Genomic DNA, 18,294 nt, shown 5'->3' on the forward strand with positions numbered 1-18,294 from the left:
ACATTTCATACTTCTCATCTGAAGTCTGAAACTACTGGATGGAATGAAACCAAATTTAGCATAAATGTTCCATAGAACATCTTAAACAAACAATGCATGGGGATTTTTGAACTTGTGGAGAACATGGCCACTGTTACTTTAAATAGACCATGGGGGTCAAATTGCAGAATTTGGTACAAAATTTAACTCAAGAGGAGTTGGGTTTATATGTATCTAAAAAACGTAAAATTGTTCAGCATGATGGGATGGATCCATGCCAAAATTTTCATAAAGTCTTGTTGATGAATGAGTTATAAGTCCTGAAATTGTTTTTTTTCCAGAATTTAAATTTTGCAGCTTTGAAAATATTCTCCTCTGAAACAAATGGATGGATTTAAACAAAACTTCGCATAAATGTTCAGTAGAACATCTTTAACAAACTATGTGTGGGAATTTTTACCTTGTGATGGTGACTTTTATGAAAAATAGACCATAGGGGTCAAATTGCAGAATTTTGCATATATTCAAAAACTGTTGGGTTGAAGTAAAATCTGTTAGGGAGTCACATTGTTCAGCATGATAAGTTGGACTTATGCCAAAATTTTCAGAAAGATGAATTAGTTGTGGGTCCTAAAATGGATTTTTTTCCAAATTTTTTAAATTTTTTATTTCTAACTTTAAAATAAATCTTTTCCTCCTAAACTACTGGATGGATTGTAACCGAACTTGGCATGAATGTAACTCACAATATCCTTAACAATCTTTGTTTTGGGATTTTTGATCTGGCAAAAACCTTGGCCGATGTTATTGAAAATGGACCATAGGGGGTCAAATTGAAGATTTTGGGAAGAAACTATTAAGCAAATGTGTTGAGCTTATTTCTGACAGGGTAAAATTGATCATCATTATGAGACAGACTTTGCCAAAATTTTCATAATGATCTGTTGATCAATGGTTGAGTTATTGCCCTTGAGTAAAAAAAATGACCTTGAGAGATTTTTTTATGATATGAAAACTGGGTAGGTTACTAATATGCTCTCTATTGATTAAATGATTCTTGTGACAATAGTACATTTACAGTAAGGTCAAGAGTCCAGCTTTAGAAGGCTAAAAAGCCTGTTTTTGACAAGGTGAGAGATTCAGGCTTTCCAGATTAGATGAGATGTTTATGCTATCATCATTTCATTTGATTAATTTTGTTGCTTACATTGCATATTACATGTACAAGTACAAGACTTGAAGTAGTAAACATTAAAGTTTTCAGTCTTATGAGGTATAAGTAAGTGTTAGGCTTTTGAGCTTTAAATTTTTTAAGTATCCTTACTAGTAAAGTAACTGCAGGTGGTTAAAATTACCAGGGATGTCCATAAAACAGAGAAATATAAATAAATATTAGATGGAAGATAAAATATCATATACAAGTATATACCATTTGAAAGGGTCCATTTCATGTTAATTTTAGAGGAGGCCCAGTAAGTATTTCCTTGAAAAAAAATGTGACAATTTCCATGAAAAATTTGGTTGAACATCAAGAAGTCTTTTTAGAGAAAGTGTTACATTTACATTATCTCACAGGAGAAGTATATTTAGTTTGCTTAGAGTGAAAAGTGTCTATAAATAGACCCTCATCATACAAGATCTGTTAAAAAAATTGTGTAACTGGTCAAAACATTTGATGAATCAGGTTTTACATATATACAAAACAAGCATCCAATAGCCCCTTTTGTGCAAAAAAAAAAAATGTGCAAAAGTCCCATTTCTCCTGTAAAATTTGTTCAATCAACATGGTGGCACAATATCATCAACTGCAAATGGTGACTAACAATCCTACAAAATTATAACAAAATCCGTCTAGCAGTTTCCCAGGAGTTATGTCCTCAAGTGCGACCAGATGGACACTGGTATTTTTATGTTCCCTTTTGTAGTGGTGGGGGACAATAAATTACTTTACAAATACAATAGTTAGATAAGAAGCACTGATAATTATGTTTTAAGTTGCAGTTTTTATAAAAATTAGATAGCTGGTGTTTCGTGCATGTCGAAAACCCACCAAATTCACTTAATTGTACAGAATCAGTAATTGACCAACAGTCTTTGTTTTTCATTTGTTTTGTGCTTTTGAGATAAAAATTATATAGATTTTACATGGAATTAGCACTTTGCAAGAGTAAACTTTATTATTGTCCCCAGTACTTGGATTTTAATTTTCCTATAATCATTTATTTTGATTCTGACTTGGTGGACACAAATCTAATCCTTTTTTAAAAGATACAGGAATAAAGTTGACCTTTTGTTGTTTTAATAAAATATACTTAGCTGAATCTTGTCAGAAACAAATGTGTCAGGAATACAGTAAAACCTCTTTAAATGAACCATGAATAAATTGAAAACTTGTCTTAACCAGACATCTTCTGGCATGAATGTTCTTTTGTGTCACCATCAGTGAATTTGAAATATGTGTAAACCAAACAGCTTACCGATACCAAACAAAAACTTCAGTGTGAAACAAAGGGCTTGCTTTAGACAGGTTTAAATGTTCTAAATACTGACTGTTAACTTGGTTTTGTTCCTTAGACCTTTGTCACTTTTATCTCCACTATCAACTCGGGGGGTTGCAGCACTACCTTATTATATTGTGAATAGTGTAATGTAACTAATTTTTGCCAGCCATTTATTTTCAGTTATGTTGGGAGCAAAAAAAAACATGAAAAAAGTCTCTTTACCCATGTTATACTGTATTGCAGGTAATTTTCTTGGGGTGCTAATTTTGGCATATATTAGCATTATGTCAAAAAATGACAAAATATACTCTGTAAATTATTAACTCTGAGCTTAAACACTTGGAGCACAACTCAGCATCTGTCAAAATTAAAATCGCCTAAATTTTTGGCACACTTTTTTGCTCCAAATCACAAAATTTTACACCAGCCAAAATAACCTACTAAACAGTATAAGACCAATAGAAATAATAGTCTTATTTCTTGCTACCACACAAAAAAATAGGGTAGGTAGGTAGAGAGGTTATTTTATTTTTCAAAAACATTTTACATTGTGTTAAAGGGGAAATAATCTAGAATTTAACAATGCTTGAACCAAAATGGCCATAAAATATTTAGGGAAGGCACTAAGTATCAGTACTTACTTTTCTTTAAGTATTATGAAGTCTAGTAGGGAAGTTTTAAAACATAAAAAATGGGGATTTTTTTTCCAAAAAAATTGTCTTTCATTATTGTGTAAGTAGTTCACTTATAAAAGATCTGGAAGTAAAATGTTGAAAGCACTTGAATTTATGTTTGTTGTGTTACTGAAGATATGCATCCACAAGACCTTATAGAGGGACGGATGGGCAATGGGACAAATACCATTATTATGTCCCTTTGTTGCTTAGCGGGTGGGGATAGAAGCCCGTTCTTTTTATATGACCACAAAAATATTGCAGTCATTTAATGGTGAGGCACTGTAGTCATCTGTAGATGCTTTAGTTTTTGTGCAATAACATAAATGTCAGTTGGTTGATCGTTATAAAATTAAACAACAATGTTCAAAACCAACAACAGGAAGGTTTGTATTGATTTAAGGGGTTATAGTCCAACCATTTTGGAATGAGGTGCATAAATGGGGACAAGGAACAAGTGTTTTCATGATGTCTAGAGTAAAAATGTCTTGATGTCCAGAGTAAAAATAAATGGATCTCTTTTAGATTTTACTACATTGTGCCATACAACAAAAGGGGACAGTGATTGATTTTTAGGGTTGTGGCCTGCACCAGTTAAGAATTAGGGGTTTTAAAGGGGCTGGAAACAAGAAACTTTCTGATTTCAGTATAATGACTTGAGTAAAAGGTTATGTATCACTTAGAAATTATAACACACAATACCATACCCCTAAAGAAAAGTAGGATTGACTTTGGAGAATGTGACTGGAACCATTTAATAATTAGCAGCCAAAATGGGTCGAAATCTTATCCTGTGTTAAATGTCTAATTACAATAATAATCAAAGCTGTATCTAGTTTAAATAGTGTGTCAATACTTGCCATAACTGTTCAGGGTTTGACCTTTGCCGTTGATTCAAGCTGAGCCCTGCGAAGCATTTGATTATACTTGCACTCATTAGAGTGGGAGCTATATTGCAATTACCTTGTCAGTCCATCCGTCCATCTATTGACCCATGGTTGAGGGAATGCTAAGATATTTTTGCATGATGATTTGAACCATGTCTCCTCTTTTCAGGTTCCTCACTTATCAACTTATGTTTACCATATGAATTAATTTGACAGAAATGGTTGAGTGGGAGTATTCTCAACATGATGTACTGTGTGCACATTTTGTTATTCTTTCTTGAACTTGAATTTTAAAATCCTTTAAAAAAAATGAATTCAGCTTTCATTTTTTTTTACTTTAGAAGTTTTGTGTGAACTAGCAAGTTAATATTTCCTGTACACTTGGGAAGTCTATATATTGAGTATATTACATGTACATAATTATTAATATACCAAGTTCTCTGAATCATATAACTTCATTATTAGTCATATATGGAATTCCTGATCTACTGGATGATAACAAATTAAAAATCAAGATCACACATTTTTGGCATATTCCAGCTTTTGTACCCCCAATGGATTAGGCCCTGGAATCAAGTTATTTTGAAAGAATAAAAATTGGTAGTCTTTGGCTATTGTTAGAAACTGTAAAAAAGATCAGAGCTGAAAAATGGCTTGTTAGCTCACCTAGCAGAAAGGCCATGTGAGCCATTGCCATCACTGTGTCTGTCGTCATCATCCGTTGTCTTCCGTTAATTTTTTCAAACATCTTCTCCTCTGAAACTACTCAATAGATTGTAACCCAAACTTTGCCTGAATGCCTGAGGGTATTTTTAACAAGCCTTGTTTGGGGATTTTTGATCTGGCAAAAAATGTGGCCATTGTTACTAAAAATAGACCATCCAGGTCAAATTATAGAATTATTGCAATAACTCAAAAACAGTTGGGTTTAATTAAAGTCTGGTGGGGTAAAATTGTTCAGCATGATGGGATGGACTTTTGCTGAAATTTTCAGAAAGTTGTATTAAAGAATGAATGAGTTATCGGTCCTGAAATGGATTTTAGTTGAGATAACTTAAAAACCAAGGGGTTTAGCCTAATTTTCTGGGGGGGGGGGGGGAAATCAATCAGCATGGTGAGACCGACCTCTGCTTAATTTTTCATAAAGATCTATTGTTCAATGTTGGAGTTATTGCCCTTGAAGAGAAAAAAAATGACAATTAGAGATTTATTTTATGATATGAAAACCGGATGAGTAACTAAGATGCTTTGTAGTGATTAAATGATTCTTGTGACAATAGTATGGTAAGGTCAAGAGTCCAGCTTTAGAAAGCTATAAAGACTATTCTTCTTCTACTTGACCTGTCTGTCACACTTATGGCATACCTAATTTATTTAACTATCGAACCAATATTCAATATTATTCAAACTTTGCACTCTGTTTATTATAATTCTTGCTTCTTTAATTGCAACACCAGTGGAAGATTTATTTTATCAATTATAAAAAAAATGGATCTATATATTTAAATAAAGAATATTCTATTGGACGTTAAATTCTTGTCTGAGACTATGCTGTGTTTATCTTATTTCACTTAAATGTTATTGAATTATTTAATATATTGAATTGATTTTGTATGCTGCTTACAACCCACAGAAATATTCACTTCCTTGTTTCTGAAGTCATTGTAACTTAGTGATTTATATAACTTGATATACTGCCATGAATTATATTATCTTGATTTCTGAGGAAACTCTGAGTCAATTTCCTCATCAATAAAATAAAGATATACTGGTACTTACTATTCTATTGAAAGATTAGATTATCAATACATGTATCTCTATAAAAAATAAAGACAGGAGATGATTCATGCATAGCCATGTCAAAAACCCACACCAAATTCATTTTTATTTCTAATTCAGGAAAAGTTACAGAATGCGTAACTGGTCTTAGTTTGTTGTTTAGTTTTTGCACTTTCAAGTGAAAAGTCATATAAATTGTGTGTGGAATTTGCAGTTTAGACAATGTGTATGGAATTTGCACTTTAGACAATGTGTATGGAATTTTCAGTTTAAACAATGTATATGGAATTTGCACTTTAGACAATGTGTATGGAATTTTCAGTTTAGACAATGTGTATGGAATTTGCACTTTAGACAATGTGTATGGAATTTGCACTTTAGACAATGTGTATGGAATTTTCAGTTTAGACAATGTGTATGGAATTTGCACTTTAGACAATGTGTATGGAATTTTCAGTTTAGACAATGTGTATGGAATTTGCACTTTAGACAATGTGTATGGAATTTGCACTTTAGATATTGTGTATGGAATTTTCACTTTAGACAATGTGTATGGAATTTGCACTTTAGACAATGTGTATGGAATTTTCAGTTTAGACAATGTGTATGGAATTTGCACTTTAGACAATGTGTATGGAATTTTCAGTTTAGACAATGTGTATGGAATTTGCACTTTAGACAATGTGTATGGAATTTGCACTTTAGATATTGTGTATGGAATTTTCACTTTAGACAATGTGTATGGAATTTGCACTTTAGACAATGTGTATGGAATTTGCACTTTAGACAATGTGTATGGAATTTGCACTTTAGACAATGTGTATGGAATTTGCACTTTAGACAATGTGTATGGAATTTGCACTTTAGACAATGTGTATGGAATTTGCACTTTAGACAATGTGTATGGAATTTGCACTTTAGACAATGTGTATGGAATTTGCACTTTAGACAATGTGTATGGAATTTGCGGTTTAGACAAATTTTTGCTCTTGATTTGGTTTGATTTGGTTGATTTTAATTGGAGATGAATGAATGATTTTCTAAAAAAAATACAGATCTGAATACAGAAGTAAATATCAATAGTAAAAATATATCATATGTAGATCTATAAAGTACAATTTGTTTGGTGGGTTTTTCTACACCATGAATCACCTCTACCATAAGCTGATTCTTAAACACACTGGTTTCATTTCCTTTCTGTAAATTTGATGAAACTTAAATGTGAGTTGGGTTGATTTTTTGAAATATAAAGCTTAAGTACATTTAAATGAAAAGAAATTTGAAGTGTTATCTTCAAAAGGTATTAATGTATTATTTATATCTTTTTTTGGTCTATTTACAGATTGAAATACCTTGAGTGTTGGATATTATCACAGGATCATAACTGTGATGATAGTTACCAAGGTTTGTATCATTTAAAAGTATAATGATAAAAGTTGTTTGTAAATGAACAAGAGTCTAACGACTATGGTGCGACTTGATGTTAATTTAAGGAAGTTATTGATTTAAGAAACATGAATGTAAATAAGCACCAATGAAAAATGAATGGATATCATAAAGGGGAAATACGTGGACAAAAACATATTCAAGAACAAAAGAAAAAAAAGACAAAAAATTTTAGATGGAGAGATAAGCAGCACAAACCCAATTTAAAACTTATTTTGTTGTTCTAGAATAATATATATTCAAAGAAACTGTAAAAAGGGAGGTAATCCAACTTAAGGGTTTTACATGTTAAAACCTTACAAATGTGATTGATGCCTCCTGAACTGCTAAAGGGATTTTAATTGAATTTCATAGGAAGGTTGAGCATCACATGTAGAATATAATATAAAGAATATAATTATATTTGAAGGACTGCAAAGGGTGATAATCCATGTTCAGGTTTTAACAATATAATTATCTTTGAAGGACTCTTAAGGGTGATAATCCATGTTACGGTTTTAACAATATAATTATCTTTGAAGGACTCCTAAGGGTGATAATCCATGTTCAGGTTTTTACAATATAATTATATTTGAAGGACTCCAAAGGGTGATAATCCATGTTAAGGTTTTTACATATAACATTTTTAAAACTCACTTTAAAGGAGGTTATTCTATGGTGAGCTTGATCACAGTGTTTCTAGTTTCTAAATTAACTTTCTGAAATATTCAGAAGGAATGTGATGAGATTTTTGTATTTACATAGATTCATATAAAAATAAATCTGTATATAAAGACCACCTGTGTTAGGTGATTTTGCTCTCCTTAGTAAGGTCACTTGAGACAAATGTAACTGTACTTAGTTTAAAAACATTATGTGACTATTAAAGTACAATTCTGTGTAAGAATCGGGCAATGAGTGGCACATCATATTTCTCAATTTGGTCTTTTTTGGCCACAGATATATTCAATACATCTAAATATATTGAACAGCTATTTAAATTTATCCTGAAGCATCTGTGACTTATATATTTTTTGATTGCTTATATAAGGAAAAAGTATTGGAAAATTTTCCCACCATTTTTCTCTAGTACATTTCAACTAAATTTGACCTATCAGTATCTTAAAAAGGCCAATCAATTTTTTGCAAACACTTTGATAGTTATTTCTGGAGGTTATCAGGTATAAATACTTGGTTAATGCAACAAAATCTCTGTGTTTTTTTCCTTCTGTGCCACATCTTATACACATTTTGCCTGATTCTTAGATGGAGAAGTACTTAATTAGCGCTAAACTTTTGTCACAATTAAAAGTACTAGTTATATGTTCCTATATATTTTCAGTCATCATCTTACTGAGGAAATGGAGCAGCATAAAGGACTACTCTTAATACACATTCTTAGTATTACTATACTGAACACTCATGCCGACAATTTTATACAACCTAATTCTATCATTTCTGACATAGCTTCTAAATCAAAAGGAATTTCAGTTGAACAAGCGTGCTCGGATGTAGACTGTTACAAAGAGTTCTGTGCTGGGAGACATTCAACGCCTATTCCAGACAAAATTTTAAACTTAAGTTTATCATGCAATCAATTCATTGATGCCCCATCAAACAGTATCACAAGCAATGGATATGTACATTACACATCTAGCAATTTATTTGATTGTAATGTTACAAAAAGTTTTACTGGACAAGAATATACATTATCATTCTGGGTCAGATACAAGTGTGGTTCTGGTAGTGATTGGTAAGTCTTTTTTTATCATCCCTGTGGTGTGATACTGGTAGTGATTGGTAAGTCTGTTTTTATCATCCCTGTGGTGTGATTTTGGTAGTGATTGGTAAGTCTGTTTTTATCATCCCTGTGGTGTGATTCTTGTAGTGGTTGGTAAGTCTGTTTTTATCATCTTTGTGGTGTGGTTCTGGTAGTAATTGGTAAGTCTGTTTTTATCATCCCAATGGTGTGATTCTTGTAGTGGTTGGTAAGTCTGTTTTTATCATCTCTGTGGTATGATTCTGTAGTAATTGGTAAGTCTGTTTTTATCATCCCAATGGTGTGATTCTTATAGTGATTGGTAAATGTATTTCCATTCTGCCAATTGGTGTGGTTCTGGTAGTGATAGGTAAGTCTAATTCTGTCACCCTCGTTATGTGGTTCTGGTAGTAATTGGTAAGTCTAATTCTGTCACCCCCATTATGTGGTTCTGGAAGTAATTGGTAAGTCTAATTCTGTCACCCCCATTATGTGGTTCTGGTAGTGATAGGTATGTCTAATTCTGTCACCCCCATTATGTGGTTCTGGTAGTGATAGGTAAGTCTAATTCTGTCACCCCCATTATGTGGTTCTGAAAGTAATTGGTAAGTCTAATTCTGTCACCCCCATTATGTGGTTCTGGAAGTAATTGGTAAGTCTAATTCTGTCACCCCCATTATGTGGTTCTGGTAGTGATAGGTAAGTCTAATTCTGTCACCCTCATTATGTGGTTCTGGTAGTAATTGGTAAGTCTAATTCTGTCACCCCCATTATGTGGTTCTGGAAGTAATTGGTAAGTCTAATTCTGTCACCCCCATTATGTGGTTCTGGTAGTGATAGGTAAGTCTAATTCTGTCACCCCCATTATGTGGTTCTGGTAGTGATGGGTAAGTCTAATTCTGTCACCCCCATTATGTGGTTCTGGTAGTGATAGGTAAGTCTAATGCTTTGCATTCATATTTTGTAATATATCATACAATTGAAATTGAGAAAAACACAATTTATTGAAAAAATATTTTTTATACTGAAATAACCTTTTTGAACATACGATCATAATTGATTAAATTAAATTACATGTAATCAGATTTTGGGATGATTATTGATTAGAATATTGACTTGAAAAATGTTACTTATATCAATTACAGCTGATTGATAATTATCATTACATTTACCCACCTGTGTATCCCATGATGCTTATCTGGCATGTGCATCTTTTGTGTGATTTTCTATATGCAAATTTAGCTTGATATAGTTTGAGTCCTAAAATTTCTGTCTGATTAAGCTTTCTCCGGTGCCCAGATTTTAAAAGTACTGTAAATGTACCGGTACTAATTTTCCTGATGTACAAATTTTCGCTATTTTTGCGGTGGACAGAAAACAGCAAAAAAAACAGTAACCCGCTAAATTGATTTTTAAGACTATATAACGCTAACCATTTTTTGAAACCGCAAAAATTGATACCAGCAAATATATTCACTTGACATAATCCACGAAAATTAGCAACCGCAAAAAGTAATACATTGACAGTATTCCTTTGTCCACAGTTTCCACACTTTTATTCTATACCATACATGAAATCAAAAAGACATTTTCAAGTTAACTTTTACAAGAACAACCTTTTGATTATAGCTGTCTTGCTCAATTTAAGCAAAAGTTATGAGATCGTAGGATTTTACAGAATTGATATTTATATTTAAGAATGAAACAAGTTAAGATTTATTAGTACTCTTGTGTCTTTGCTTGAAAATTATTCTTTGTATTTGCAGCTCCATAAACTTATCCAGTTCTACCAAGATTGAATATGATGGTATAAACATGCGTTTGAATGGTAGGAGTTTCACTTTGTCTGCTGAAAATTGGTTTTTCATTGTGTTGAAGGTAATATGGAAAATAATATTTGCTTTTTATTTTGAAAGAATTCTGAAAAATACCACCATTGTCCACCAAACCAGAGTCATTGCTCCTAAAAATCATAAAGAAGGAAATATATTTTTGTAGAATTAAGTTAGACAAGTGATCTTTATTTTAAGCCCATTCATTATGAAGATGTATATTACAATTTCTTTTTTACTAAAAAATTGAGTGACCTACAACATGCATTGTGAAAACAAAATACATGATGAGTTATTTACTATACATAGTAATTACTGACATTAAAAGTTGTTATTCATCTACTTTCGTGTAAAATAAATCCATACATATTTGTTTTTATACCTCCCTTCTGAAGTAGAAGGGTATACTCTTTTTCCCTTGTTTGTGTGTCCGTAACAATTTTTTCCGTCACAGTTTTCTCAGCAACTACTTATCACAGTGGCTTGACAGATTACGCATTCTTCTTGTAGGTATGTTGTATGGTGGGATTCATTTTCAGAAAAAAATTGACAATGACTTCCTGTTTACTGAGGACTTGGTTTATTTTCCTTGTATCATGATTGAAAGCCGGTATCACTATTGAGCAATTACTCATAGATTTCTTCTAGTTTTTTTTCTTGCATTATTTATAAAATTTGATTAATGGGCTTTTACAAAATGTGATTTTATTGTGAAATATTTAAGGCATCATTATAAAATACAAAGAAAATAGTATTTGAAGAAGTCCCTGCTTGACCATACCTGATCAATGGTATTGTGTTGAAGAGAACTCCTTTTAATAATGAACTGTATCCTAGATGGGTCCTTGATCTACTATGTATCAGGGGTCTAACTGGCAATAGAACTGTCCCCACAATACTTCAATTCGGAATTACGAATTTGAAAATTTAATCAGTGTCCAAATAACTTGTACAGAACATGGTACATCTGAGTGCCCCATAACATATATCTTCAACAATACATGTACATAATAAATAATTTTATAAAGATTATAACTTTCAATTTAAAGTTAAAATACAGAATTGACCAAAAATATAAATCCGTATCTATTTAAGTAGTAGTCTTTGTAAGAATCATGCAAAATCTGTAAAATGTGATACAGCCCATAAAATGCTATGTCTTTTTATTTTTGTAATTAAGTTGTTTTATGGGTCTATATTTTGAAATGCATAATTATTCATTCAAATCTGTCTGCTTTTAGAAGATAATCAACATTGAAAATCAAATTGATTCTATTGTATTTGAGTGTCATTTACATAGTTATCTATCTTAATTTTGAAATCTACAGTGCATTCTATATAATTTTTATCTCCTAAGAACATGGATTATATGAAAAGCCAAATATTAATTTATGTTTAAACAAAATATCAAAAATAAAAATATGTAGGCTTTTCACCCATGAATCATATTTTGCATGATTCTTAGTTGGAGTGCTACTTAAATACTAGTACATGTATATACCTCTCTTGTTACTTGTACTTGTTACTGTAAATGTATAACTATTCAGGGTGTGCTAATTTTGTATTTTTGTGGTGGACAGAAAAGAATGACAAATTGATTTTTAAACTGCATAATGTAAAAGTGATACCTGCAAATATGGTCACTTGACAGACCAAAAGGGAATATTTATGCATTTAATGTATTTTGAGAAGGTCCTAAATTAAACCCTAATATTGTTAGTGAGACACCTACATCATCCTGATTACAATACATAATGTATTACAAACACTTTTGCAAAGAAATTTACAAATTCATGCACTTGTTGCTGCACCCATACAAAAACTATGAACATGAAACCCAAAGGGTCATGTGGGCTATTGCCATCACTTGGCATCAGTTGTCATCTGTTCACAATTCTTCACACATTTTCATCTCTATAAAACTTCTTGATATGTTGAAATGAAAGATGACATGAATGTTTCTAAATATAATCTGCACAAAAAAGAATGCATTTGGATTTGTGATCTTTGAAAAATCATGGCTGCCTTGTCTATTTATATAACAGAGGGATGAAGTCACTTATTTCAAGGTATTTTTCAAGATCTATTTGAAATAGAGAAACAAATATAATTGCATCTTTTGCTTAAAGTGCTCTTCAAAGATTTTAAGGTTAAAATAGTTAGATTTTATACAAACGCAAAAAAAAAATTTGCTGTTGTATATCAGTATTGTGCCGTCATCCTCATTTGTGTTGTCATCCATGTTGTCTGTAGATACTTGGTTTTTGTGCAATAACTGAAATACTATTGGGTTGATCTTTTTAAAATTTTATAACAAGGTTTCAATTGACGAAAGAAAGGTTGTTAGTGATTTTGGGGGTTATGACCCCAACTGTTTTAGAATTAAGGGCCCGAAAAAAGCCTAACTGTTTAACTCCAATAAAAGCATAGGAATGTGGATGATGTTGTTTTTAACAATATTCTATACCACAATGGTCAGACTTTGATTGATTTTTAGGGTAAAGACTTGAACATTTCAGAAATTAGGGGCAAAAAGGGGGATGCAAGAACCTTGAAATTGTACTACAAGCTGCCATACCACAAAATGAAGACTGGGATTAATTTTTAGGTTGTGACTTGAGCCAAATAAGAATAAACGGCCACAAAGGGGTCAGAAACAAGTATTTTTTTCCGATTTCTTGACAGTAGCTTGAATATTTCTGGTCTTATTTTGAAAAAAAAAGTTATTAGATGAAAATCCTTGCCTGTATTTTCAATCAGATTTCAGATATCATTTACAATTTACAAATTATAAGGTGCTAAAGAGGACCATACCCCCATAAATTGACCTTTGGCCAGGTGAGCTATTGCCATCACTTGGTGTTTGTCGTCATTGTTGTCATCCTTCATTGTTACAATTTTTTTTAAAACTATTCCTCTCTGAAACTACTTGAATGATTAGAACCAAACTTGTTATGTATTTTCTTTAGGATATTCTGCATAGAAGTGTCTTTGGGATTCTTGATCTGTCGAAAAACATGGCAGTTTTACTGAAAATAGAACATAGGGGTCAGACAGAAGTTTTTCCCATATATCTCCTAAACCATTAGGTTTAGCCAAGTTCTGACACGAAATAAAATTGTTCAGCATTATGAGATCTATATGTGGTCAAATTTTTATTTTAATTTGTAAATCCATGTTGGAGTTATTGCCCATTTTCAATATATTTTCCCTATTTTTAATGTTTTTTCTTTCAAAAATCTTTTCCTCTGAAATTTCTAGCCCAATCAGAACCAAGTTTGGTATGAATGTACCTGAGTGTGTTCTGCCTAAAACTGATGTAGGGATTTTTGATCTGTCAAAAAAATGGCCACCGCTACTGAAAATAGAACATAGGGGTTGAACGGAAGTTTTTGCATATATCTCTGAAACCATTAGGTTTAACCAAATTGTACTAATTGCCGAAGCGATGTTCAGTATAGGTTACAGACCACCAATTCAACCAATGAGCATTTGGAACGTACGCAAAAATAGTCCTACGCAGAAATTACCCCTGTTCCTCATAGTGCTGTGAAAAAAGTTCTCGTCTTATTTAAAAAATTTAAACAGTTTCTGAAAGGAAAAACATTTCTTAACATTTTATAGGTGCATTTTGCTTCTTGTGATGTGAAGCCTAATGTCCATAATGATTTTTAAATATACCCCTATCTTGTGAAAACACTGGGATTTCCCATGCTATTTATAGACCCTTCACTTCCGGTGACCAGTACTGCACTGCAAGTCTGCTAACCCCACATCCCATTCTGAGGATTGTGAGCTAACATATGTAGAATCATGCTGATATATAGTCCTCTGCAGGTTAAAGTTAAGGTAAAGTCCAGAGAAGCCATTGAATATTGTGAAATTAGCATAGAAGCCTATGAGAAGTGGAATTAGTGGTTTTTAGCCTTAAGCTGAAGCCATGGCAAAATGAGAAGTTTCTTGAAATAGCTTTAAACTACTTGAAGATCTTGTTAACTTTGCCATGAGAGGAATACACTACAAAAATCCTTCAAAAAATGCATTTTTTTAAGTTATAGGTCCAAATTATGGAAAATTGGTCTTTTTGGCTGATTTTTATGTCCTATCTTGTAAAAAGTGTAGAAAATTTAGTAAAAATATCAAATATTAAACTTTGAGGGCTATATTTACCTAAATATGGTGGTAATAAGCACTTGAAATCAAGTTTTGTGTAGATTTGAGCAAAAATTAGGTTAGAAATGAGGAAAAACTCACTTTCATTACTGTGGTTAAGGCCATATAAGCATTCCCCTATGGCAACATGGAAAATCCATTATTGAGTACTTTTTTTGCTTTAGGTGCCCTTTACTGGTCATGTTTTAATGTGAAAACACTGTATTTACAAATTTAAAGCCAAATATATCACCTTTTGTGAAAATTTAAAGATTTAGGATTTTTGACATGTGATCAAGAAAAAGGGGGAGGCATGTCAGAAATAAATTTTTAAAAATAGACCAATTTCTCAGAAAATGATTACTTTTAAAACTATTTCTTCATTAATATTGTTAAAAAACAAGTTGTGATTGATATTTTTTATTTGAAAAGTCAGAAAAAGTTCTTTGCAAATATTTAATACATTTTAGTATAGTGGAATATTGTCACTTTTTTGCTCGCACAACTTGGTTATCCTATATTTAAAAATCAAATATTTAAAAAAGTGCTTGTCACATTTCACTGAAACTTTGCAAATGCATTCAGTATGTGTGTAGGAAGATACCTGTATAGTTATTTATTTTTTCTAAGACAAAAAGTGACTCTTTAGGTTACAGACCACCAATTCAAACAATGAGCATTTGGAATGTACGCAAAAATAGTCCTACGCAGAAATTACCCCTGTTCTTCATAGTGCTGTGAAAAAAGTTCTCATCTTATTTAAAAAATTTAAACAGTTTCTGAAAGGAAAAACATTTCTGTACATTTTATAGGTGCATTTTGCTTCTTGTGATGTGAAGCCTAATCTCCATAATGATTTTTAAATATACCCCTATCTTGTGAAAACACTGGGATTTCCCATGCTATTTATAGACCCTTCACTTCCGGTGACCAGTATTGCACCGCAAGTCTGCTAACCCCACATGCCATTCTGAGGATTGTGAGCTGACATATGTAGAATCATGCTGATATATAGTCCTCTGCAGGTTAAAGTTATGGTAAAGTCCAGAGAAGCCATTGAATATTGTGAAATTAGCATAGAAGCCTATGAGAAGTGGAATTAGTGGTTTTTAGCCTATAAGACTGACAAAAGTCTGCATTGCATCATAGTTGTCGAATGCCACATTGTTAGAGTTATTGACCGTGAAAGGTGAAAAATGTTTTGTTTTTTTTTACAGTTTTCAGCCAATATCTTGAAAACTATGATAGATTGAAAGAAATGTTCAATTGATGATATGATCCTTATGATAAGTTGTACAATTTTTCTTTGGGCCAAAATTGTCAGACAAATCTTTGTTTGAGTAATTGCCCTTGAAAGGCAAAAATTTAACCAGGTGAGCATTTCAGACTCCCAGGAACCTCTTGTTTATTTTTGATGTGATTTAAAAAATTTTTTTATTGGATTCCATATGAAAATTCCTGCCTAAATACAAGATCTTTAAGAAATACGCTTGACAAATTAACCCTATCATTTACTGTTTTTCAGATAATGGGGTACAAAGTGTTCCATAAAGCACCTTTATAATTAAATTGAATTTCAAATTATTGTTCAAGATTGTGTCCAAATGAGTTATTGTGTACATAATTAACTAACATTGTGTCCACACTTGCCTCAAGTAGACAAAGTTCAACTGGCTGTGCCGTATCATGGTGTAGCTTTTTATTTAATGAAGTTATTATGGAATAACTTGAAGACAGAAATAAATAAGAAAAAAGTATCAACTGTTGAAACAATCTTTGTGATAAATCTTACAAATGTTTCCCTTGAGTTGAAGTTGTAGAGTGCCTCCTTATTAGAGTAATGGCCCTGGAAAGGTGCAGTTTTTGGCCTGTGTCTTGAAATAAGCATAGGTAGAAACTTTCAATGGACGAATTGATCCTTATGGTAGGCCATATGGAAGATGCAACTGAGTTGTGGTATTAAAATATCTGTTAGGAAAAGGTTTCAACTGCTGGAAATATATTTCATTCTTAACTAACATCAAATTGTCAAAAGGTGATAAAAATGAGGTCATGCCCTTTGCGGCATGATCAATTGTAGAGGAAGTTGTCCTGAATCAGATATACTCACTGTTCAAGAATTTATTAGTATAAAGATGCACAATGAAAAATACTTATGTATTTATGTTTTAGAGAAATACAGAAAGTGGTACAGTTTTTATAGGAAGTACTGTACAGAACCAAAATGTAAATCTTCCATCACCTGTAGATTTGGAAATTAGTCCTAGTAGTAAGTTGCTCTAATACATGAATACAAGTAAGTGTTGGTTATGTTCTTAGGCCTGTGGATCATCCCTGTTCTATTAAGAACATTTTGTTGGTTGACATAGTGGAAATTTGTGATACACAACCAAGTATCATAAGTTACTCAGTTTAGATAAGCAGCTATTTAAGGTACCGGTATATTGACAAAAATAACATATAGTTGTGGTGAAACCTGCCAAAAATTTATAATACTTGTATCAACCAATCATGTACTAAAATGCTGCTGTATCATTCTTAACTGTTGTGAACCTGTCTAAACCAAGCAGCTGCTCAAATATAATTACATCTTATATATCAAACTAGAGACTTAATTTACATGGCCTTGGTATTCATTGTTAGTATTTGCGCAGGTTTTGATGAAAAAATAATTATTATTTTTTTTCTTTATTTTAGGTATTAATGCAAGTGATTACTTTACATTGGTTGATATGAGATTTTACAGTGCAGCCGTGTCTGAAAGGTGAGTGTTGTAGCATTATTTCTAAAAGTTGATGGTATATGACAACAGTTTATGTGATTTCTTATGTAATAATATTCATTGATAAAAATGTATTGCTTTTTTTATTATGTATCTGAATATTTTATGATGTAAATAATTTTTACAATTACAACAAAATTTGTATTTTTAATAGATACCAACCACAATTTTCATTTGAATAGTAAAGAAATCATAGATACAGTTTTTTTCTGCAAAAATTTTTTTTTTGGAAGGGTGGGGGGGTTAAGTCTTTCAATAAGAAATATTTTTAGAAAATTCATGTGTCTTTATATTGACATTAATGCTAGAGCAACAGCAAATTGTCAAAAACATTTTTAAATATTTTTACCATAACATCTGTGCTGGTAGGTGTCATATGATATTTTAATCCTGTGAAGTATTGACCCCTGGATTATTCTACCATAATCCTCAAAAGATATTTTAACTCCCTAGAGGAGGGTAGTTGTATCAGAATACCAAAGTAACTTTGTTGAAATATTACAGCTTTGGATTAAAATGTACTG

General features: G+C 31.9%; 1 protein-coding gene across 7 annotated transcripts in view; it reads left to right on the top strand.

Annotated features, from left to right (window-relative positions):
- Positions 1 to 18,294, top strand: part of LOC148621015 (uncharacterized) — a 100,400-nt gene that overhangs the window by 8,659 nt on the left and 73,447 nt on the right. For 6 of the 7 annotated variants that reach the window (XM_088575004.1, XM_088575001.1, XM_088575007.1 and 3 more), the window contains exons 2-6: positions 7,163 to 7,224; positions 8,588 to 8,998; positions 10,771 to 10,882; positions 17,161 to 17,257; positions 17,686 to 17,752. In XM_088575004.1, the coding sequence (XP_088431130.1) occupies positions 8,607 to 8,998; positions 10,771 to 10,882; positions 17,161 to 17,257; positions 17,686 to 17,752 (668 nt within the window). In that variant the 5' untranslated portion in view covers positions 7,163 to 7,224; positions 8,588 to 8,606. Of the gene's footprint in view, positions 1 to 6,666; positions 6,890 to 7,162; positions 7,225 to 8,587; positions 8,999 to 10,770; positions 10,883 to 17,160; positions 17,258 to 17,685; positions 17,753 to 18,294 lie in introns of those variants that run through there. The other variant, XM_088575003.1, reaches the window with a different exon arrangement.

This window comes from Perna viridis, chromosome 3 (assembly GCF_037379345.1).
Source record: "Perna viridis isolate PV_CMFRI_1.1 ecotype Kerala chromosome 3, ASM3737934v1, whole genome shotgun sequence".
NCBI lineage: Eukaryota > Metazoa > Mollusca > Bivalvia > Mytilida > Mytilidae > Perna > Perna viridis.